Source organism: Myxocyprinus asiaticus, chromosome 5 (genome assembly GCF_019703515.2).
Source record: "Myxocyprinus asiaticus isolate MX2 ecotype Aquarium Trade chromosome 5, UBuf_Myxa_2, whole genome shotgun sequence".
Taxonomy (NCBI): Eukaryota; Metazoa; Chordata; class Actinopteri; order Cypriniformes; family Catostomidae; genus Myxocyprinus; species Myxocyprinus asiaticus.
Genome location: NC_059348.1, coordinates 4,429,930 through 4,455,282, shown reverse-complemented (window position 1 = coordinate 4,455,282; position 25,353 = coordinate 4,429,930). Strand labels below are relative to the sequence as shown.

The following is a 25,353-nucleotide window of genomic DNA, read 5'->3' as shown; positions in this document are numbered from 1 at the left end:
AATTGTAGAGAGAGAGCCTGGAGAACTGTTTTAATGTTTACCGGTACATTGTCGAAAATATATATTTTAGATAGCCATCTCTATCCATGATTGCCTCTGAATTGCTGCTTGTTGTCAAACTGAACCACCATCTCCCTCAAGTACATGCCTTCCAAATTGACCTTTCACATTCCCATGCGTCAAATGCTCTAGTGTGTAAGCACCCATATACAGACATCGCTTATACCATGCGACCCGACAGTAAACATTACAGACGTCCCCAGTAATAACTGCTTTACAGACACATTTCCAAGAAAATAATCCCATCTGAATAGGGCTAAAGACAGTGGCCTGTGGGACTCATTGTCAAAATTTTTTCAAGCCAAGGTGCAAAAGCATGCAAAGTGGAAGTTAAAGTAGCAAAACAAGGGTCTGTCAAAACCTTCTTCAGGCCATTGGCAGAAATTGTAGTCCTTCTGTCCGAGGAAAATAATTTTGGGGCAATTAAATGGCAGTTACAGTTGATTTACATCAGTGCCAGCACAAATGATGGTACCATGCGGGAAGTGCGCTGCACTCTCTATTGAGGACTCTTATTTTGAAATAATTTTCTTGACCAGTTGTACTGCCATCTAGTGGTTGTTCAGTCATTTTGTTTAGTTCCAGGAGGAAGTAGTATGCAAAGCACATTGCTGCATATTATGTGCATAAAATATATTCTTTTACACCTTTCCTGGGATACTGTTTGTCTGTAAGTAAAATAAAGTTGATCATTTTGACATTAAGCACAATTGTATTAACTCATGAATGACAATTAGTATTTAAAAAGTGTTACTGTGAAGAAGAATGCCTGAGTAACCTTACTGCAAATAGAATGAGTTCGAAATGGCATACTACCATACTAATACTATTTCTGCCATGGACACATATGGCAAAAGTAGTAAGAGTAGTATGGGTAGTGAGTATGCCATTCCAAACTCAGTATATGTCTTTTGAGAGTAATGTAAATTGGTCAGTATATTTTGTTTTTTCTGTACAAACACAAAGATATGCATGATAACTTCCAGTAAATTAAAGTCAAGAAAAGTCACATCTTGAGGGATTATGTGATTCCCATACAAAATGTTAGCTTGCTGTCTAGCTTTGCAAAGCAATGCATTGTGAAGGCAATAAATTAGCTATTTTAAAATGTAAATGTTTTTTATATATCATTGTAAATTTAAACCAAACTTGTAAAACCAAATTAAACAATTGAACTAAATAATAAGTCCAGGATTTTGCGATTGCAAGAATTTACGCAAATTCAACCATCTCTGCATTATTTGCAGTAGCTTGCAATTTTGTATAATTTCTGCAATTATTCCACATAAACCAGAATATTGATAGTGGCAAAACAAGTACTCGATAAGCTTAAACCAGTCGAGACACATCCAACTGCACAGCCGCCATTCATCACCACAGCAACAGTTAGCATCTCCTCCTCTCCACTGTGTCATTAAGCCTGCATTTCTAAACCCGCAACTACCAAGAACATTTGCTATGACACAAATGTTAAAGTGAAACCAGAATGTTTTGCATTCACTATAAAAATCCTTGTATAAACTTTTAAACGGCTCGCGTACATCACAGCTAGCATTTAATACATGCCTTAATCACACGCTCTTCAGGTGCTGCTCTGCTGTGGGTTGGTGACGGCCTCCGTTCATTTATTGTGCTAAAAATTCCCTGTAGTACAATGTGATTAGAATTTAAAAGTTATGGTTATCTCAAATAATCATAGTTAAATGTTTGTGATCAGGCGCTGTAATAATTGCGACAGGCCTTTATGAATCCTCATTTGTTTTTGTTATTTTATTTACAGTTTTATTATAGGTCTAATATTTTAACCTTTCCAAAGTCTATTTGCTTTGAGGTAGAACATATTAATATAAAAATAATTAATGGTCTTCCATTGAACTCTTATAAGCCATATCTCGGGTTTCACATCTTAAATGTATGGTATTTTTGTATTTATTATGCCAGCTGCATATTTAGTTTTTATACACTAAAATAATTACAGACAAATTACAAAAATGATAATTACAGACACGGAAATTGATTATTTGTGAGTTTTCACTGCAAAACAACACAAAAAATTGCGCAAATGGCATTGCAATTTTTGAGCAAAGCAGCAGCAAATTCAGTCAGTTTGGGCCGCAGTTATCATGAAAAAGTCGCTCAAAATCCTGGTGGGAACAAAAAAGCAAACACTTCAAAAATAATCCTACAACATCACGAGTTCACACCCAGAGATCAATCACATATTCACACCTTCAGTGAAGCACCTCCCAGTGCAATTCACTTATAAATGCTGTGAATATTCTCATTATCCTACAGGTGAAGAAAGAGGAATAAGGTGGCATGTAAAGAGGAACAACTCTTAGTGAAGCCTACTGACATACTATTGGACAAAATGAAGTATGTTAAAGAGAAGATTGAAGACTTGAGTGATCCAGAGCCCCAGCTAAATAAAAATGAAGATACTGTGGTACAAAGAGGTTGGTGTCCATTCTTTATTTTTCATAATGACTGTTGAGGAATATGTAGGTAACAAAGCTTCATACACTTAGCTAGATCTGGCAGCTGTAGTTAGAAAACCATTGAAGTAATAAAATTATATATACTTAAAGGCCCTGTGAAATCAAAATGAAAAAAGTTCTGCTTTTATCTATTAGCTTTAAGGCCATCTATATGATAGTGTACTTCTAAACATTGGCAAAAAAAAATTTCAGATGATATAAGCATTTAAAATCTGCAGTCTCTCTCTTCCGACTAAAAAGACCCAGAAAAATGTTTGACTGATAGCTTTAATTTTCAGCAAGGAAAAGTGAGGTGCATCGCCACTACTGAATGCAGCCATATCACCCTGTAGCTCAAGACCGGTTGCCCACTGAAGCTAAGCAGGGTTGAGCCTGATCAGTACCTGGATGGGAGACCTCCAGGGGAAAACTAAGGTTGCTGCTGGAAGAGGTATTAGGGAGGCCATCGGGGGTGCTCACCCTGTGGTCTGTGTGGGTCCTAATGCCCCAATATAGTAACAGGGACACTATACTATAAAAAGGCACAGTCCTTCGGATAAGACGTTAAACCAAGGTCCTGACTCTCTGTGGTCATTAAAAATCCCAGGACAATTCTCATAAAGAGTTGGGGTGTAACCCCTGGTGTCCTGGCTAAATTACCCCCATTGGCCCTTCTCAATCATGGCCTCCTAATAATCCCCATCCACTAATTGGCTCTATAACTCTACTCTCTCCTCTCCACCAATAGCTGGTGTGTGGTGAGCGTACTGGCGCACTATGGCTGCAGTCGAATCATCCAGGTGGATGCTGCACGCTGGTGGTGGTTGAGGAGAGTCCCCGTTCCTCTGTGTAAAGTGCTTTGAGTATAGTGTCAGATGGTAACTGATTTCTATTTCTATTATGGTGCCAAAAACAAAAATCATCCAGTGAGCGGCCTTGTTGATTAGAGAGGTCAACAGAGAATGGCCAGACTGGTTTGAACTGACAAAGTCTACGGTAACTCAGATAAACACTCACAATTGTGGTGAGAAGAATATAATCTCAGAATGCTATTCTGAGATGCAAGTTGGCGCTGTTTTGGCGGCACGAGGGTGACCTACACAATATTAGCAGGTGGTTATAATGTTGTGGCTGATCGGTGTGTGTGTATATATATATATATATAAGTATTATTATAAAGAGCCGCTTGTGTGTTCGCATTTTGTTGAAGATGTCGTTCTGCAAGTGTTCCGTGTGCGAGCGGCACTTCCCGCCATCAGATGAGTATGAGAGCTGCATTCGCTGCCTGGGCCGCGCCCACCCCGAAGCAGCTCTCATGGAAACAGACTGCCCTCACTGTGAGGGCATGACTCTCAGGACACTACGCTCTAGGATCGTCCTCGTTCTGAGGGACGTTCCAGCCTCGTGCGCTCTCCCACCTGCCTCCTCTGTGTTAAGTCCCGAGGGACCACATGTGGAGGTATGGCGGGGCCACAAGGTGGAGATGGATGTATCCGAGGAGGACCTCATGCCGTAGTGTCCTCACCGCTGCACTACAAACATGACGACCTCTGGCCCTCAGTTGGAGCACATGGCCTTATCACGTTTGGCGGCTGCAACGATGGAGTTGACGCCATGTCCCTCATGGCCTCAGACGAATGGTCCATGGAGAAAGTCGCTGCCCCTTCCCCCGCCGAGGGTGAGGAGCTAGCACATGCCACCGACAAAGAGCTTCTTTGCATCCTCGCAAGGGCGGTCGAGGACATCGGTATTGAGTGGTTCCCTCCTGAAGACACAAATAACTAATATTGGCATTATATTCATGTTGTTTAGCCAGAGGGGAACTGGCCCCCACAGTGAGCCTGGTTTCTCCCAAGGTTATTTTTCTCCATTAACCAACAACTTATGGAGTTTTGTGTTCCTTGTCACAGTCGCCTTCAGCATGCTTACAAGGGTTCTAAATACAATTATAATTTAATTGTTATACACATTTTACAATAATATTTAATCAAACTACACAATGGTCACTCTAAGACTTTATAGAGATTACAGTTTAATTTTTTTTGTTAATGCAGGATTTTCTGTAAAGCTGCTTTGAAACGATGTGTGTTGTGAAAAGCGCTATACAAATAAAAATTACTTGACTTGAAGAACTGGAAAATCTCGCCTGGACGAATGGTTCTTACAGATCAGCCATCGTCAGCAGACTGCTGCCCGGAGAAATGCTCCATTCTTCCTGGAGGTCCACAAGGAGCTTACTGAGACCTGGCATGCTCTTCTCGCACTCAGATCAGAGGAGCTGCCGTGTTCACCTCCGTGAACTACGCCAAGGAAAAGTGCTATTTGAAGCTTTCCCCAGTGGAACAGGCGGTTGCAGCCCACCTCTGCCTGAACTCTGCCATGGGCTGGAAATCCAACCCTGCACATCCCTCCAAGCCATGTCAACTGACATCCGCACTGGCTGGAAGAGCATACACGGCAGCAGGCCTAGCTGGATCAGAGCTCCACAGCATGGCAGTGCTCTAGGTTTTTCAAGCTAAGCTCCTCAAAAATATGGATGAGCAAGGCCCTGATCCAGAGCTATTTAAAGAGCTTCGTATCACGACAGACTTGGTGCTGCGAGCTACAAAAGCTACCGCTCAGGCCATTGGAAAAGCGATGAACAATCTGGTGGTCCTGGATCGGCACATCTGGCTAACTCTCACAGACATGTGTGACACAGAATAAGCCGCCATCCTCAACACAGTTTCATTACCGCACAAAAACAGTCACAGGCAATGAGGCATTTTCTTCCTAAGAGGAGCAGCACTGCCACTCTACCTCCGGTCAGCGGCCGACAAAGAACCCCACTCTCGCTGCCCACGCATCGCCAAAAGCTATGCACTTACGGGCATGTCAGTCTATCATGCCCCACACACCATGGTCAACCACTTCCTTATGGCTTGCGGCGCCACGTCTCCGGTAGGGAGCAAATCAATAAGCCCGCTGTCTCGCTGCGTGGACACGTGCCGAGCCGTCACAGGAGTATCAAATTGGGTATTGAACACAATAGAACATGGCTACACGATTTAGTTCGTATGCAGGCCACCTCGCTTCAACGCCGTTCTGCAATGGATTCACAATCTCCTCATGAACAATACGATAGAGAATGTGCTGGACTGTGACACAGTCCCATCGAAAATGAACGCCGACCTTCTAAACCTGTTTACATTGTTTCTGGTGCTGTCCCACTGACCGTTTATAGTCCTGAAGTGGATGGACTGGTCGTAAGTACTCAAATCTCCTGTATGCATTTGCAGAAAATGTTGTTGCAGAGGCACTTGTTAATATTGGAGATGAAGTTGTGTGGTGACTAACAGTTTTACAAACCCAGGTTTGTCATTTAAGTGTGGGGGTGTTATGTCCCTGGAGGTATTTTAAGTGTATTTTTATTTGTGATCATTTGTTAATTAAATCCATGGATTTATGGCTATGGACTTGTTGAATTCTGGAGTTTCTTTGTTTTTGTTCCTGCTTTGATGTCTCTCTCTCCCTCTTGCAGGCTAAACAACACCAGGTGTATGCAATAATCAGTCCTTTGTTGGGATTGGTCAATGGGGAGAGGGAAGCAGAATAATGTTGGAAGTAACTTAATTCTTTTGTGGACTGAGGGTGATCTCTGTCATTTAAGTTGAACAGTTCTTTTTTATTATACATTTTGTGTAAATATTGTACATAGTAAATTTATATATAGAAGTTGTAGGGAGGTGGGTACCATATTGCTTAATCTTGTATTTTCTCCTGTGTTTAGCTAATGAGGGAGCTTGGGTAAATTTATGTTGTTTATTTGCATTTTATTTGTTTGGTAGGTAAGTTTTGACTTCCCACTAGGTAATTGGACTTTTGTTTGTTGTTTTGGCCTTGTCTCCACCTAAAGCTTTGATACTTCCTTTTTCTGTTAATAAAATTAATGAAAATAGTTGACTTATTTTTGAGTGCTGGGATGGGAGAAAGGAACCCAAAACCTTTTTGTTACTCCTCCCCAACCCTAAACTTATGTGGGTCATAACAGTATTGAATTACCTAGACGATTGGCTGTTACTATCCCAATCAGAGGCTCTGCTAAAGACCGCACTCCTGTTGGCTTTAGCCTCATTTAAACGAGTGGGTGACATACAGGCACTGTTGACTGATAGCTCATGTTTGGAGTTTGGACCAGGTCTTTCAAAGGCCACAATTAAACCTAGAAAAGGCTTCGTGCCTAAGGTTTTATCAATGCCCTTCAGGGCTCAGGTGGTTTGTTTGCAAGCCTTCTATCCCCCACCATTTAATTCAGATGAAGAGCAATCTATGTATTTGTTATGCCCTGTGTGGGCGCGACACACATATGTTGATTGCATCCGCCAGTTTCGGCTATTGGATCAGCTCTTTATTTGTTATGGAGTTCGCACGAAAGGCATGTCCATCTCCAAACAAAGGCTCTCTCACTGGATTGTCGATGCAATCACCCTCGCCTACGCATAACAAGGTGTGAGTTACCCTATTGGGGTCAAAGCGCACTCAACTAGAGGCATGGCATCCTCATGGGCATGGACAAATGGGTGTCCTTACAGGACATATGTTTGGCAGCAGGATGGCCTTCACAAAACACATTCGTGAGGTTTTACAACCTGAACGTGGCATCCATCTCTTCACAAGTCCTCTCTGTCTAGAGTGCTTTTTATGTCCAGAGGGTAAGCCGAATCCCTCTGTTACGGGTAGGCGACCAGTTATAATTAATATAGCCTCCAATAAGTAAACTGTAGTTATAATACCCTCTCTGAAGTCACAAGCACTCCCTATAAAAATAAAATCTACTTTTTCAACCAGGTTTGCGAAAGGGTTAAAATCACACTGTTTATCTATATAGATTCCCAGACTATATTAGCCTCCATCTGGTATTACCCATGTGGGGTTATTCATTACATATACTTAAGGCATATCTTACAAGTCATTGGCCTGCAGGTCTGTGACTCCTTATACATGTCTGTATTTAAGTGATTTACCCCTGGGGCTGTGACGTCACATAGTGCGGCGGGATGGGATTCTGTTCCCCATAGCAATGTCAAGTGGACTGAATCAAAAGGGAATGTCTCCGGTTACGCATGTGACCTTGGTTCCCTGTAATGAAGGGAATGAGACAATGCGAAAGCTGGTCGCACTATTACTTCAGTGATTTGAGGAAAGAGTAATGTCCTCTTTCTCTCAGTCAGAAAATCTGAAGTAATGATGCTTGAGCACCCGCTTATATACGCCAAATGCATGCATAAAGAGGCGGGGCTCAAACACCATTGCCAATCAGAAGATTGCCGTTATTGTGCAAGGGTTTCAATGAGGTCATTGAGGAAAGTACTTTCCCCATAGCAATGTCTCGTTCCCTTCATTTCAGGGAACCGAGGTCACGTGTGTCCGGAGACGTTTTCAAATCACTTCAGGGGGACTTATGTACTATATAATAATATACAGTTGTGCTCAAAAGTCTGCATACCCTGGCAGAAATTGTGACATTTTGGCATTGATTTTGAAAATATGACTGATCATGCAAAAAACCTTTTTTATTTAAGGATAGTGATCATATAAAACCATTTATTATCACATAGTTGTTTGGCTCCTTTTTAAATCATAATGATTACAGAAATCACCCAAATGGCCCTGATCAATAGTTTACATACCCTTGAATGTTTGGCCTTGTTACAGACACACAAGGTGACACACACAGGTTTAAATGGCAATTAAAGGTTAATTTCCCACACCTGTGGCTTTTTAAATTGCAATTAGTGTCTGTGTATAAATAGTCAATGAGTTTGTTAGCTCTCACGTGGATGCACTGAGCAGGGTAGATACTGAGACATGGGGAGCAGAAAAGAACTGTCAAAAGACCTGCATAACAAGGTAATGGAACTTTATAAAGATGGAAAAGGAAATAAAAAGATATCCAAAGCCTTGAAAATGCCAGTCAGTACTGTTCAATCACTTATTAAGAAGTGGAAAATTCAGGGATCTCTTGATACCAAGCCAAGGTCAGTTAGACCAAGAAAGATTTCAGCTACAACTGCAAGAAGAATTGTTCGGGATACAAAGAAAAACCCACAGGTAATCTCAGGAGAAATACAGGCTGTATTGGAGCACAATACGACAATACTTGAACAAAAATGAGCTGCATGGTCGAGTTGCAGGAAAGAAGCCTTTACTGCACCAATGCCACAAAAAAGCCTGGTTACAATATGCCCGACAACACCTTGACACGCCTCACAGCTTCTGGCACACTGTAATTTGGAGTGATGAGACCAAAATAGAGCTTTATGGTCACAACCATAAGCGCTATGTTTGGGGAGCACAGTACCATCCCCACTGTGAAGCATGGTGGTGGCTCACTGATGTTTTGGGGGTGTGTGAGCTCTAAAGGCACAGGGAATCTTGTGAAAATTGATGGCAAGATGAATGCAGCATGTTATCAGAAAATACTGGCAGACAATTTGCATTCTTCTGCACGAAAGCTGCGCATGGGACGCTCTTGGACTTTCCAGCACGGCAATGACCCTAAGCACAAAGCCAAGTTGAACCTCCAGTGGTTACAGCAGAAAAAGGTGAAGGTTCTGGAGTGGCCATCATAGTCTCCTGACCTTAATATCATCAAGCCACTCTGGGGAGATCTCAAACGTGCGCTTCATGCAAGACGACCAAAGACTTTGCATGACCTGGAGGCATTTTGCCAAGATGAATGGGCAGCTATACCACCTGCAAGAATTTGGGGCCTCATAGACAACTATTACAAAAGACTGCATGCTGTCATTGATGCTAAAGGGGGCAATACACAGTATTAAGAACTAAAGGTATGCAGACTTTTGAACAGGGGTCATTTCATTTTTTTCTTTATTGCCATGTTTTGTTTTATGATAGTGCTATTCTGTTATAACCTACAGTTGAATATGAATCCCATAAGAAATAAAAGAAATGTGTTTTTCCTGCTCACTCATGTTTTCTTTAAAAATGGTACATATATTACCAATTCTCCAAGGGTATGCAAACTTTTGAGCACAACTGTATATACTTGGCCTTTGCTGCTAACTGGGATTAAATTGAGGTTCAATTGTATTTCTTGTTTCACATATATATAAATTTTCTTTGTTAATTTGACTGTGTTCACTCTGGTGAGAAGCCATTCACATGCCATCAGTGTGGAAAGAGTTTTGCACAGAGAGGGCAACTTGAGATTCACATAAGAATTCACACTGGAGAGAAGCCTTCACCTGCCATCAGTGTGGTCAAAGTTTCTCAAAGAAAGGAAACCTTAAGTGTCACCTGAGGACTCACTCTGAAGAGAAGCCTTTCGCATGTCTTCAGTGTGAAAAGAGTTTCACACAGGCCAGCCATCTTACAGTTCACATGCGCTATCACTCTGGATTAAAGCCATTTAACTGCGATCAGTGTGGCAAAAAATTCATTTGGGAATCTCATTGTGGAGGTGAGGGCGTGGTCGAGCACCCGTCTGGGGAGAAAGAAAGCAGTAAGGAGATGAATTGTGGCTAATTACCATTTCTATGTTCACAGTGAGAGTCAGGGGAGATAAAAGATGGCCCAGTTCTCCGAAAGGGAGAGAGCTGAACCTGAGTACAGTGTGTGTTATAGAAGCTTCACTGTCTAGCTGAAAAGCAGCAGTTTTACATTGGCTGCTGAAAAGCATTATTTTTGTTTGAGTTGCATTCAGAGTGTGTAAATAAACTCACGTAGTTCACTGAAGCCATCTCCTGCTTCCTCCTTTTGATACAAATATGAACATTTGTTACACTGGTGCTGAAACCCAGGACAAGGAGGAAGAGTAGGCTGCTATGGAGTCATCTTCACTGCTGGAGGAAGTGTTCCGATCTCTCGCCAGCATCCATAAGGCTCAACACCAGGCTCTCAATGATTTGTGGGTGGAGCAGCAACAGCGCTTTGAGGTGCTCCATTGAGGCCAAGAGGAGGACCGACGTAGTGTTGGGGAGGGCCATCCTGCAGTGGATTGGCCGCAGTCCAGAGGAGCACCACAAGCAGTTCCAATCCCTGATGCTGAGTGAAGCTAGCCACCCGTTTGCCTTCGCTCAACAGCTCCGTGACGCCTGCCGGCAGTGGGTGCTGGCTGAGGAGCCCAGTGATGTCGGGCATGTCATCGATCTCGTGGTGCTGGAGCAATTCATCTCCCGACTACTGAAAGGATCGGTGGAGTGGGTCCAGTGCCACCGCACGGCGTCGCTGGATGAAGCAGTGCAGTTGGCGGAGGAACATTTAGTGGCATACCCAGGGGCCGGCGCCCCGCGCTCTCTCTCTCTCTCTCTGTGATCCCTCCCCCGCCCCTTCACATCCTTCCTTTTGACCTATCCCGTTCCCCTGAGAACAATCCCCCGAGACCGGTGCCCCGGTGGGCCAACACTCCACAGGCCGCCCCCGATCGAGCTGGGACGTACCAAATACCCATGAGTATTGGGGGGGTACATACCAAGCCTTGGTGGATTCAGGTTGTTACCAAACCTCTGTTCATCAATGCTTGGTTCAAAATGGGGCATTGAATACAAATAATCGGGTGAAGGTGAAGTGTGTGCACGGGGGTATTTAGGATTATCCTGCAGTGACTGTCACTATTCTATTTTGGGGTCAAAAGCATAACATTGAGGCTGTGGTTAGTTCCCGCCTCACCCAGACAATTATTTTGGGTACTAATTGGCCAGCTTTTCCCAAATTTTTAAAAGGGTTGTGTGTGGATAGGTCCTGTAATACAGTGGGACAGTGTGGGGTGTGCAGTGCGCTGATGGGGGAGGTGGGGCTGGGGCATCTACGTCAGCTCCGCATCAGGATGACGTAAGGGAAGGGGAAGCCTCGACTTTCCCAGCCCTTAGGGGAATTCCCGCTGGGGATTTTCCTGTGGAGCAGACGTGAGACGAGACTCTTAAGCATGCGTTTGACCAAGTGAAAGTAATTGCACTCACATATCCATATTTCTCAATTATAAATGATCGATTGTATCGAGTGATGCAGGATGCTCAGACAAAAGAAGATACAATCCAGTTGTTAGTGCCAAGGAGCTGTCGAGAATTGTTGTTCCAGGTGGCTCATTATAGTTTGATGGCAGGTCATTTGGGACAGGGGAAAACACTAAGCCGTCTCATGGCCCATTTCTGTTGGCCGGGCATTCGCCGGGATGTTAGCCGTTGGTGTGCGACATGCCAGAAATGTCAGCTGGTGAATCCAAAAGTGCCATTACGCCCTCTTCCGTTGATTGAGGTTCCCTTTGACAGAGTTGGCATGGACCTTGTCGGGCCATTAGAATGGTCAGCACGCGGGTATCGCTTTGTGTTGGTTCTGGTGAACTATGCAATGCGATACACAGAAGCAGTGCCTCTTAGCAACATCTCAGCACATAGTGTTGCGGAGGCACCCTTCAAAATTATCTTCTGAGTGGGGATTCCAAAAGAAATCCTCACTGATCAGGGCACTACTTTTATGTCATGTACATTACGCGAGCTGTACAAATTATTAGGTATTACGTTGATTCAGGCAAGCGTGTACCATCCACAAATGGACGGCTTGGTCGAACGATTTAATAAAACCATAAAAGATATGATCTGTAAATTCGTACACGAAGATGCTCGGAATTGGGATAAGTGGCTCAAACCCCTGTTATTTGCAGTGCGAGAGGTCCTGCAAGCCTCCACGGGGTTTTCCCTGTTTGAATTGGGCATAAGCCCCGTGGCGTGTTAGACGTCATGAAGGAAAATTGGGAGGAGGGATCTTCACAAAGCAAAAATTAAATTCAATACGTTCTTGACTTGATAGGAAAACTCCACACACTGGAGCATCTATCACAGGAGAATTTGCTACAGGCTCAATAATGTCAGTCCCGGCTGTATAACAGGGGAGCTCGGCTACGGGAGTTTGCACAGTGAGATAAAGTACTCATATTGCTACCCAAATCGAGCTCTAAATTACTCATAAAGTGGCAAGGGCCCTTTGAGGTCACACAGTAAGTTGGGGAAGTCGATTATGAGGTAGTGCGTATGGATGGGGCGGGGCTAGTCAAATTTACCACCTCAACCTACTAAAACCATGGAGGGAGGCGGTCCCCGTATCCTTGGCGATGGTAGTTCCAGAGAGGGATGAGCTCGGTCCGGAGGTGAGTCTAAAAACCAATTAGTTCACTCCGGTCCCTTGTGGAGACCACCTCTCGCCGTCACAATGTATGGAGGTTGCCAGATTGCAAAAAAGTTCTGACATGTTCTCGCCTCTCCCCGGACGCACTAACCTCATAGAACACCACACCACATTGAAACAACCCCAGGGGTAGTGGTACGTAGTCGTCCCTACCGCTTACCCGAACACAAGAAATGGGTAGTACGGGAATAATTAAAGGCCGTGCTCTGTGGGGGTAATAGAAGAATTCTACAGTGATTGGGCCAGCCCGGTGGTTCTGGTACCTAAGAGTAATGGCTCGGTCCAATTCTGTGTGGATTATAGAAAAGTCAATGTGGTGTCGAAATTTGACGTTTATCCAATGCTTCGCATTGACGAACTGCTTACTTGACAGTGGACTTAACAAAGGGTTATTGGCAGATCCCCTTAACACAGATGTCCCATGAGAAAACTGCCTTCTCCACACCGTTTGGATTACACCAGTTTGTGACCCTTCCATCCGGTTTGTTTGGGGCCCCGGCTATGTTTCAACATCTGATGAACAGAGTCCTCAGACCGCATGCTGATTATTTGGATGATATAATTATTTACAGTAGTGATTGGCAGCAGCACATGCAGAATCTGGGGGCTGTTCTGAGGTCCCTGTGATGAGCGGGGCTCACAGCAGACCCGAAGAAGTGTGCAATTGGACGGGTGGAGGTACAGTATCTGGGGTTCCACTTGGGGCATGGGCAGGTGCGACCACAAATTGATAAAACCGCAGTGGTTGTGACCTGCCTGAGACCTAAGACCAAAAAGGAGGTGAGACGGTTTTTGGGGCTGGCTGTCTATTATTGAAGGTTTGTGCCTAAGTATTCGGCCGTCACCAGCCCTATGACTGATCTCACTAAAGAGGGAGCACCAGACCCGGTCCATTGGACAGAGTCGTGCCAACAGGCTTTCACACAAGTAAAGGCTGCACTTTGTGGTGGGCCGCTTCTGCATTCCCCTGATTTCTCTCTCCCTTTTGTTCTGCAGACAGACGCATCAGACAGGGGCTGGGTGCTGTACTGTCCCAAGTGGTGGAGGGGGAGGAGCGCCCGGTGCTGTACATTAGTCAGAAGCTCTCTATGAGAGAGACGATGTACATCACCATAGAGAAGGAGTGTCTGGCCATCAAGTGGGTGGTCCTCACCCTCCGCTACTATTTGCTGGGACGAGCATTCACCCTCTGTTCGGACCATGCCCTGCTCCAATGGTTCCACTGCATGAAGAATGCCAATGCCCGGATCACCCGTTGGTATTTGACACTCCAGCCATTTAAGTTCGAGGTGGTCTACAGACTGGGGGCACAGATGGCTGTCGCAGACTTCCTCTCCAGAAAGAGTGGGGGGGAGTGGGTAGTCTGGTGGGTTCCCCCGGCCTGAGTCGGGTGGTGCGGGTATGTAGAGGTGAAGGCGTGGTCGAGCACCCGTCTGGGGAGAGAGAAAGCGGTAAGGACATCCACCTGAGATGAATTGTGGCTAATTACCATTTCTATGTTCACAGTGTGAGTCGGGGTAGATAAAAGATGGCCCAGTCCTTCGAAAGGGAGAGAGCTGAACCTGAGTACAGTGTGTGTGTAATGGAAGATTCACTGTCTGGCTGAAATGCAGCAGTTTTACGTTGGCCATTGAAAAGCGTTATTTTTGTTTGAGTTGCATTCAGAGTGTGTAAATAAACTCACGTGGTTCACTTAAGCCATCTCCCGCTTCCTCCTTTTGATCCAAATACGAAGATCTGTTACACACATCTAAAGGCACATCTAACAGCTCATACAAATGAGAAGCCTTATGTGTGTTCTTTTTGTGGAAAGAGATTTAATACATGTGGAATCCTGAAAGCACATAAGAGAGTTCATACTGGATAGAAGTCATACCACTGCAAGTAGGGTGGTCAACAACAGCATTTTAAAAAGCATTGTCCAAAGTTGTCATAGTGCAAAGTTCAGGTTCAACACTTATTTAATGCAACATGACACTAATTCAGAGCTGAAGAGTACAACTTTTTTGATGTTGAAATACTGTCTCCTATCCCATCTTAAAATGCAAAGAGTAAGCAGGGTGCGATTTGTCGGGAGGGATGGGGTGGATTAACCTGCCTCTGCTTTTGAGATCTTCTGGTTGTTCATTGTTCATCCCCAGAAGTAACTGAATAACAGAGGTGTGAAAGTGGAGATGCTGTAAGGGATAGATGTACAGTCTCTTTAATTGGTTGTTTTTTATTTATTGTTCCTTGACCAAACACTGAAAACATGTATTTCCAAGAAATTTCAAAAGACAAATTCTCCAGACAACATGAGTTGTGGAAAATTAGATTTGATCTAGGAGCTTTTTGGTAGCTTTATACAGTGCTGTTCATTGAAGAAATGGTATGTGCCCTTAGAATAAATCTAGAGTTCTGGCAAACTTGCTGCAAATTTGCCACTCATTATTTTCACATTCAAATGAGCTTGTGATTTGCCACAAATGTTTGCCAGAAGTTTGTAGCTGTTCACCGATAGTGGTGAACCTGCAGCAAACATTTGGCAACAATGGACAATTTGCCACAAGATTGCTGCAATCCTCATTTGCATGTGAAAATGATCAGAGGCGAGTTTGCGTCAAATATGCAATGAACTCCCGATTTTTGCAAGGTTGTATCCCTCACAGATCATTTTCATTCCTGTCTAAAATCAAAGATGGCATCGCCACTGTGAATCAGGTTTATGGACTCTCTGCCCTGAACATGACCTGGCAAACACAAATCTAACTATAAGACCAAGATTCTTCCAGAAAAGTGCTTAACGCATAAATGTGATCTTCATGTGTCTTTGAGGAGATAAAGAAAACAGACTGCTGCTTAGACAGACTGTAAAGTTTTTAATGAAAAAAAAAATGACTGGAAATACAAAGCAAAATAAAATTACACTGCGCTTAATTTCTTGACATAAAACTGATGTATGAAATGTAAAAATGCACAAATCACATCATATAGCTTTAAAGTCAACAGAAATTTCAGTGTTATGACAAAACCTAAAGAAAGAGGCAGAGAGCATGCCGGGTGATTTTTGAGGATGCACCTCGTGCTTTTTTTATATGTATACAGAAGCAAACACACTGATTTAACCTTAATGTGCAAGAGAGACAAATGTGTCTGAGGCCGTTAACATGCACACCAATTCACTGATAACTCCCAAAAATCAGCTTATTTAAAAAATCTGACAAAGCGTTTGAAATAATCACGTTATTCTCTGCTTTTGACGTCAAATCGTAAAGACGCATGCGGACTACACATGCGCACATTGGATTAACCAGTAAGAATACCATTTAGGGTGTTTACATGTTACGCAAAATCGGAGTAATGGCCAAAAATCTACCCATTTCGATCAGTTTATTCTTACGCTGTTTATGACCTTACAATGATAAAGGAACAGCGTTTAATGTGTTTACATGAGCACATGAGCGTTGTCGGCTTATTAAGCATAACGGGTGCATGTAAATGCACTCGATGTTAAGGTGACCAGGGTATTTGTTTTTTTGTATTATTGATGTTTTATTAGTGTCAAATAGAGAGGAATAATTGTTTGTTTTGAACAGAGCTGTTTTAAAAGCAACCAAATGAAGTTTTCTTCTCTTGTGTTTCTTACAGCAAACACTTACACTCACTTACTTTAATTAGAATAGACTCAAACATCTGCTGATTGTCCTGAAAGGCTTGATTCATTAATGCCAATAGCCTGACAGAAGTAACAAGACCATCAGTGTTAATTGAGTTGCTGAAAAGCCTCTTTATTTCATAGTAGTTCCTGTTTTCTAATTCATTATGGTGACGTCTTATGCGAAAGGACTTGTTTACCCAAAAATAATAATTCTCCTATATACTCACTCAGAAAGAGTCATGAAAAAGCGAGACGGATCACAGAGAAATGGCCCATTCACAATGGAACCAGATTTCTCTACAAGCTGCATCAGTGATTATGAGTATGTTGTTGACAATATCAGCTGTTAAAACAAATGTTTTCAATTGGAACAATTCTGAAAATATACCATTGTCGTGCACATCCACTTCTGTTATTTATATTTATTTTTTACATCTCTGCGTAATACACACACACATAATGACTGTTAAAACAAATCTTGTTAGTTGGAATAACACTGATTATATCTTGCTGTAACGTACATCTACTTGTGTTAAGGCGTCTTGACACAGCCAAGTTAAGGCTGCTCTGTGCCTGCACAGAATTGTGTGTAAAGACACAAGGTCGCATAAAAGCCAGACTAAATCAGGCCTGTCCTGACTCACCTCGGCCCCTAGTATCAAAGGCAGTAATGAAGCTGCTTTGGTTCTGTGTAAATGCTATGCAGCTTCAGAGCAGCCTTCAGTTTTGTTGCAGTCATGATAGAGCATGTATTTCATAAATAGAGCTGTTCAGGTTGTTGTCTAAAAACCCGGAAGAGAATTCGCCATGGGTTCCCTCTGGGTTTCACTACTGGCTTTTATAATGGCAGTTTTGGATTTTTAAGAAAAACAAGGTCTGTTGTAAACATTTCTTGAAGACATGTGGACATTTGGTTGCATTACATAAATTACACGCAGTCACTACCCAAGCCATATTAAAACAACATACTTAAAAAAAAAAAAAACATTACAGCAGCTTCAAAATTCATGTTTGAGATATGAAAGTGTCTAATTTATGTTGTAGAACAAAGCATCCATGTATCTGCGTATCTACTGAGGTGATGCCTAGCACCATTGAGTGAATTTTGTATTTAAAAAGTATACAGAGATCCTCCCTGAATGCGCACGGAGCAGCGGGAGGCGGTAGCACTGAATTAAAGGCCCGGGCAAGATAGACAGCCGAGGAACCAATCAGAACATTTGTTTCAGCCGCGATGGGATATTTACTAACCAATTATATTTTCTGTTTCAGTAAGGGGTGGTACATTTCTAGCGTCTACATTGAAATGCTGATGAACTAGCAGTGCTGGAGTCACCATAATTTGCGCTACATATTTACTTCGCTGCTAAACGTGAAAATATTCATGCATTTAAATTCAACTTATGCTATTAAACATGGAAAATACTGTGTGTCACTGCACCCACATTAGTTTTAAAAATTCTTCCCAGATGCTGGACCAGTTAACTGATTTGTTCCGTAATTATATCAATGTAATTTGTTTTCTGCCTTTTACTGCTGTCAGTGGTGCCTTTTTTCTTGTCATATCAAATCATTTCAATTTATTTTTTAAAGTAGGAAAAGAAAATATATAATTCATAATACATAACTAATGTATATGACATATAAGATAACTGTATCGGTGTAAAATTCACAGTATGCCCACCTCTTCAGTCACTACTGCACCACTGGCCCAAAGTATACTTCAGTCAGACGCGAATGCTAGGTGCCTGCGTACAGAATGTGTAACGCAAATTTCATCATCAGCAAAGTGCTCGAGCACTGAATGTGTGCGGCCCGATTTTTCTAACTGCGCGTAATCTGAATGTGCCTAGAATTATTTGCACTAATATGCACTAATAAGTGAGTCCACAAGGTGGCAACACTCACTGTTGAGCTGCTGCTGTCACGAAGAAGCGCTAGAAGAAAATGTAAACATAATGATGGGCCTAAGGCAGATGGGTTAGGATCCATGTGCAGAGGTTTATTAGGAGAGCAAGTGATTGACAAATAGGGATGCCGCGATTATATGGTTTTACAATTAACCGCAATTTAAATTGTAGCGGTTAATTTAACCGCAAAAATCGTGAAATGCTTTATTTACATATGGCAAAAATATTATATCTCATTTATAAATATATAATATAAAAGAGTTTTTCGTAAGATTTTGTAAGCCTAAATGTGAAAACTCTTGTGTGGTACTGGAGCTGTTGGTATGGTTACAGACAGTTGCCACGTGGTGCTTGGCCAGGTGTAGCGGACTGAACGTGAACTTTCAAATCACATGAAACTGAATCTTATCCGCACAAATTTCAAAATATAATTAAATTTTTATGAGTAGTAATTATAAATACTTAACTAATTTCTTTGCTTTTTGAGTATTTAACCATTTTCATATACTGTACATAATTTTTTCAATTTTTCCTTTATCACAAATAATAGCCTATTCTGTTATATTTCTCACAAAAAGCACCATGGTAATATACTTGTTTATTTATTTATTTTCAGACATGGTCTGTGATAACCCTATGTTTATGATGTGTCACAGTAAAACCATGGTATTTTTTAAAGTACCTTGGAGTACCATTACAGTATCATGAATATGAACAAGATCAATCATTCAGTACCATGGCATTACCCTGGTAACGTGGTACACAGTGCAAAGGTGCGATGAGAAAGTGCGAGCAGGAGGCGATTGACTGTGTTCCGCGAATGCTACAGGGTCCTCGAATAACATATCACATTCAAGTAAGGGCAGCCGGTGGAGTTTCTGGTGCCCCCTTAAGGTATGATGTTGCCCTATGCAGACTGCGTAATATGCGTATAGAGAGCAGTGGTACTGTGGTAGCCTAATGGTATTTTTCTGAAAGTGATTAGTCTAATGGCTTATTAGTTTCAACAAAACCAAACTGGCTTTGGCTGAACTAGACAGCTCCTTCAGTTTATGTCAATATTCTATAAAACACTAATTGAAAGTCTATCACTGAAAGCGACCACTCCCATTATAATTTATAAATCTGTCTAAACTGCAGGTGCACAATGTCGGAAATGCGGTAGCAGTCGAGTGTTATTCTTTTGATGAACTTACGCCCCTGCTGTCCCTGTTCTGTGCACGTCAATGATTTAAAGCATTGCTTCATAAATGTAAATTTGAGTCATTATCAGACTTTAAATTGCCTGCAATGTACCCATTATTATGCATTGTCTACAGGTTTATTTGTGAGGTGTTGTGGATAGCATTTTTATAGAGTCTGTTGCTGATTCTTTATGTTGGGGTGAAAGACAACGGATACATGTTGTGCACCCACAATAGTCTTACAGTTACACACTTTTGAAGCACTCTGGTTACATTGAAGCACATCACTGAGCTCGGGATGCGCATAAGCGGTGTCGTGCCCTAGAATGGAGCACCTCTTATTATATACAGTTGTGCTCAAAAGTTTGCATACCCTTGGAGAATTGGTAATATATATACCATTTTTAAAGAAAACATGAGTGAGCAGGAAAAACACATTTCTTTTATTTCTTATGGTATTCATATTCAACTGTAGGTTATAACAGAATGGCACAATCATAAAATAAAACATGGCAACAAAGAAAAAAATGAAATGACCCCTGTTCAAAAGTCTGCATACCCTTAGTTCTTAATACTGTGTATTGCCCCCTTTAGCATCAATGACAGTGTGCAGTCTTTTGTGCATCTCATCACTCCAAATTACAGTGTGGCAGAAGCTGAGAGGCATGTCAAGGTGTTGTCGGGCATATTGTAACTGGGCTTTTTTGTGGCATTGGCACAGTAAAGGCTTCTTTCTGGCAGCTCGACCATGCAGCTCATTTTTGTTCAAGTATCGTTGTATTGTGCTCCTTGAAACAACCACACCGTCTTTTTCCAGAGCAGCCTGTATTTCTCCTGAGGTTACCTGTGGGTTTTTCTTTGTATCCCGAACAATTCTTCTGGCAGTTGTGGCTGAAATCTTTCTTGGTCTACCTGATCTTGGCTTGGTATCAAGAGATCCCAGAATTTTCCACTTCTTAATAAGTGATTGAACAGTACTGACTGGCATTTTCAAGGCTCATTTTCATTAGTCTATTGTGTATTCTATATATACTTTTTTCTTTTCAATATTTATTTATTTTTTATTCAATTTTAATTATTTTTTAAAAGTCTTGTTGCTGTTTTGTATTGTTGTGTACTGGAAGCTCCTGTCACCAAGACAAATTCCTTGTATGTGTAAGCATGCTTGGCAATAAAGCTCATTCTGTTTCTGATTCTGATATGGTTAGGGGTTCCCCCACTTCAAAAACCCCAATTTAACCCCTGATGATCATATTAAAATAAGTAAATAATACCTCCATCGAAGTAATATCGCAGTTATAAATGTTTTATCAATTAACAAAATATCTATGTTAAAAATAGCATGTCATGACTCCGGCGCTGCAAGTGAATATCTCCTAGACTTAAATGATCTGATCACAGGTAGACTCAAACTATTAAATTAATCCACATAGAAGAGCAGTGCTGAAACACAACTGATGTGAAAAACAAAACAATGTTCCTGAGCAAATTACTTGCAATTTTAGGTTTCGACCACAGATATCACTAGAGAGCCCAAATGTTCAGTAATGCTGCTTTAAAGAAGAAAGAAAAAACAGCAGCTTTTCTATCGCTGCGTTCTTGGAGTGCTGTGTCACTAACCTTTGTAGAGGTTAGTGATCGACCGATATGGGTTTTTTAATGGCCGATGCTTATATCCAGAGAGTAGGGTGGCCGATACAATGCCGGTGTATCACACAATATAATATAGTAAATAACATAAACATAAAATTGCTAAAAAGAATTAGCACTATATTTACTCAATCTCACACTAAAATTTAACTTTGTAAAAAAGAATAATATTGTATTTTAAATGGTAGATAGCAGTTTCTTCAGATTTCTGTTTAGTCATCAAATTTTAGTCATTTATTTGCACATGAAGGAATTGTTAATATATTAGGAAGAAGGAAATAACAGTACAGTAACACACAGTAGTCCAGCAACCATTGATGTCCATGTTAGCAATCACATTTTCTCACAATAATACCAAATCAAACCAATTGCACATACAAGTGCATAGTGAATAAGACATTTACTTATAGCACACGTGAAGCGCTTTTACTTTGAAGTTGCACTCACACGCTTGTGCGGATCCAGTGCGAGCAGCACTCTCCTGACAGTTTAAAAGGCCTGGATTGCCTGCTTGGATTGTCACGGAGTGACCATCATGATTTGTGAATCAGAGGAACTTTTGATTCTGATCATGAAGTTTTTGATTCTGGCTGATAGACTATGCTGGATCTGCTGAAGTTGTGTGAAGTTGGTTTATTACATCTGTTTAAATGGGATATGTGCATATTTACAGACGGTATATGATATTAATTTTATTGATATTTACCTTTTTATCATTAGACAAGACAATTAAAAGTTACAGGGAACTGTTGAGGGAGAATGAAACGAGCACTTTTTCTCTCCCCTTTTCTCCCCAATTTGGAATGCCCAATTCCCAATGCACTCTAAGTCCTCATTGTGCCGTAGTGACTCGCCTCAATCTGGGTGGTAGTCAGCGTCTTTACTCGCTGAGCTACCCAGGCCCACAAAAGCGAGCACTTTAACATTATGAGCTCAAACGTGTCTGCCGCGGCTCTGATATGCAGACCATTTAAATGAAACTGTGTTTCACACCGGTCTATTATTTTAGTAACATGATGGCACGTAACAACAAAACAAACCATGACCGGTCGTTTACATGTCTCAGTTGCTTCACATGCAAGCAGGCGATTCTCAGTGCCCTCAAGAAACAAATCGACCAAAGGGGAAAATTATAAGCTGATGCCGATAATGAAATAATTCAGAATATCGGCCGATATATCGGTCGACCACTAGTAGAGATGCTACTGGATGCTACTCACCTCTACCATGCTGCATACAGTACATATAGAATAAGTCACCATAAACATCACATGACTCACCAAAACATCAGGTGAATCTTTGAAAGTTATCAACACATAGGGTGCATCACAATGTGGTGATATTGTAATACTCAAAGACAGTCAAATGCACAGGAATGAGTGGCCTGTGGGAATCTTTGTCAACACTTTTCTGTGTTTTTTAACACTTTTCCCAGTCAAGATGCAAAAGTAAGCAAAGTGGAAGTGAAAGTTGTAAAACAAGGGTTTGTCAAAACCTTTTTCAGACCAGTGAGAGATTGTAGTTCTTCTGTCTGAGAAAAAGACTTATTAAAGGGATTGTCAATTAAAGGATGGTGTTGCAGTAAATCCGCATCAATAGTGACACAAGTAATGCTGCCAGGTGGGAAGTGTGCTGCTCCCTCTTTTGACGACTCTTATTTTGAAATAATTTTCTTGATCACATTTACTGCCATCCAGTGGTTCTTCAATATTGTTCAGTTGCAGCAGGAAGAAGTTAGCAGAGCACATGAAATATTTTCTTTTACACCTTTGCTGAGACTATTCATTTGCAAGTTATGTAAAGTTGATAATTTTAACATTGAACACAATTGTATTTACTAAATGAGGAAAATTAGTATTTTATCATTTTATTCTTAAGAAAATTTTCTGAGAAATCTTCTCGAAATCATGTCTTATTTGAGTTCTGCATGTAGCTCATAATGCATGTAGATTAAATATTTTTTGTCTTGTTCTGCATTTGAAAAAGATGTGAATGCTAACTTCTAGTAAATTCAAGCCAAGAAAAGTCACATCTTGAGAGATTATTGGAATCCCATTCAAAATATCAGCTTGATGTTTGGTTTTGCGAAGTTAAAAGAGCTGATGAAAAACGTCTTACTTTTGAAACATATAACAACATCTTACATTTGAAACAAATAAAGTCTCAATTAATTTAAACCAAACAGCACAATTCAACTAAGTAAGAAGTTAAAAGTAAAAATTCCTATTGAGACAATTGTTGTAAATAAACTAGATAGATTTGTTGCTTATGGGAAACAAATTAGCAAATAAGTAGAACATTTTAAGAATTAGCCTACAACATCACTAATTCACATCTTCAGTAAACCCCTTTCCACTGCACTTCATATTCCCATCATCCTACAGGTGAAGAAAGGAGTAGAGTGCCATATTAGGAGGAACAACTCTAACTGAAACCACTGAAGTCTGCTGACCTACTATTGCAAAAATGAAGTCTGTTAAAGAGGAGAGTGAAGACTTGAGTAATCCAGACCAATGGATAATTAAACATGAAGATACTAAGGAACAAAGAGGTTGGTGTCCATATTTGGTTCTTCATAATGACTGTTGAGGAACATTAATGTAACTAAGCTTCAGACACTTTGCTAGATCTAGCAGCTGTAGTTTGAAAATCACAGAAGCAGTAAAACCATATTTGAAAAGCAAAAAAGAATCTATCAGATTTTGTGATATTAACATATTAACAAAAATTAACTTCAGCATATAAAAAATGCAACAAAAAAAGATAGCAGCCTTTGCTGCTTACAGACATTAAAATGGAGTTCAGTTGTATTTTTAGTTTTAACATTTGTCACTATTTACCGTTCATTTTAGACCTGGAGGAGATGAAAGAGGAAAGTCAAGAAATGAATGATGTGGATCAGAAAAACCATCAGTATCATAAATCTGTTTATTTCAATACTGCTGAAGAATCTTTAAGTTGCTCACAGACTGAAAAGTATTTCTTACGAAAAAGAACTCGAAGAACAAGAGCCAAAAAATCTCTCACCTGCTCTCACTGTGGAAAGAGTTTCGCACTAATCAGAGATCTACAGCAACACCAGAGAATTCACACTGGAGAGAAGCCTTTCACTTGCCCTCAGTGTGGAAAGTGTTTTTCACAAGAAGGAAACCTTAAAATCCACCTAAGAATTCACACTAAAGAAAAGCCTTTCACATGTCCTCAGTGTGGAAAGAGTTTTTCACAAGAAGGAAACCTTAATAGGCACCTAAGAATTCACACCAGAAAAAAGCCTTTCACGTGCACCCAGTGTGGAAAGAGTTTCTCACTAGAAGGAAACATTAAGAGTCACCTGAGAATTCATAATGGAGAGAAGCCTTTCACCTGCGATCAGTGTGGAAAGAGTTTTACAAAACAGGGAAATCTCAAACATCACCTAAGAATTCACACTGGAGAAAAGCCTTTCACATGCACTCAATGTGGAAAGAGTTTCTCACTTGCAGGAAACCTTAAGAGGCACCTTAGGATTCACACTGGAGAAAAGCCTTTCACATGCACTCAGTGTGGAAAGAGTTTCTCACTAGATGGAAACCTTAAGAGTCACCTAAGAATTCACACTGGAGAGAAGCCTTTCACATGCCTTCAGTGTGGAAGGAGTTTCACAGAAAAGAAAACCCTTAAGAATCACACAAAAACCCACACTGGAGGAAAGTCTTTCATATGCCTTCAGTGTGGAAAGTGTTTCAAACGTGCAACAGCTCTTAAAAGTCATCTTCTGTATCACTCTGGATTACAGCAATTTAATTGTGATCAGTGCAGCAAAGAATTTATATTGGCAGCAGACTTGAAGATGCACCTGAAAACTCATGCAAATATGAAGCCTTACCTGTGTTCTTTTTGTGGAAAGAGTTTTTCTCGGCTGGACTATTTTAATAAGCACCAGACAATACATTCCATGTGAAAGCTCATGTATGCTCAGAGTATGGTAAAGCTTTTAGCAGAGCTAGCGAATTGAAAATGCTTCAGAGAATCTATACTGGATAATAGCATAACAAATGTTCACACTGATGAGTTTAATTACATCAGGACACCTGAAAACCAGAACATACAATGATTCAGCTTTATGAAAGTCAAGTCGATGTTTATTTATACAACACATATAAAATCAACAGCAGCTGAGCCAAAATGCTCAAAAAAGCATTAAGAAATAAGATAAAATAGAAGAATAATCAAACAGATTAGAAATGTAATGCACAAATGACAGTCTCATTTCT

General features: G+C 41.2%; 1 protein-coding gene across 1 annotated transcript; it reads left to right on the top strand.

Moving 5' to 3' along the window:
- The first annotated feature begins 643 nt into the window (after positions 1 to 643).
- LOC127440820 (gastrula zinc finger protein XlCGF8.2DB-like) lies at positions 644 to 25,353 on the top strand. Its single transcript, XM_051697752.1, has 4 exons — positions 644 to 730; positions 2,356 to 2,516; positions 23,485 to 23,651; positions 23,953 to 25,353. The coding sequence occupies exons 3-4, from the start codon at positions 23,567 to 23,569 to the stop codon at positions 25,038 to 25,040; spliced, it is 1,173 nt and encodes a 390-aa protein (XP_051553712.1). The 5' UTR covers positions 644 to 730; positions 2,356 to 2,516; positions 23,485 to 23,566; the 3' UTR covers positions 25,041 to 25,353.

Bases quoted from the DNA above. Each gene is read 5' to 3' on its own strand.
- LOC127440820 (XM_051697752.1), top strand. From the start codon at position 23,567: ATGAAGTCTGTTAAAGAGGAGAGTGAAGACTTGAGTAATCCAGACCAA. The intron at 23,652-23,952 runs GTTGGTGTCCAT...CGTTCATTTTAG, and splicing joins AGATACTAAGGAACAAAGAG to ACCTGGAGGAGATGAAAGAG.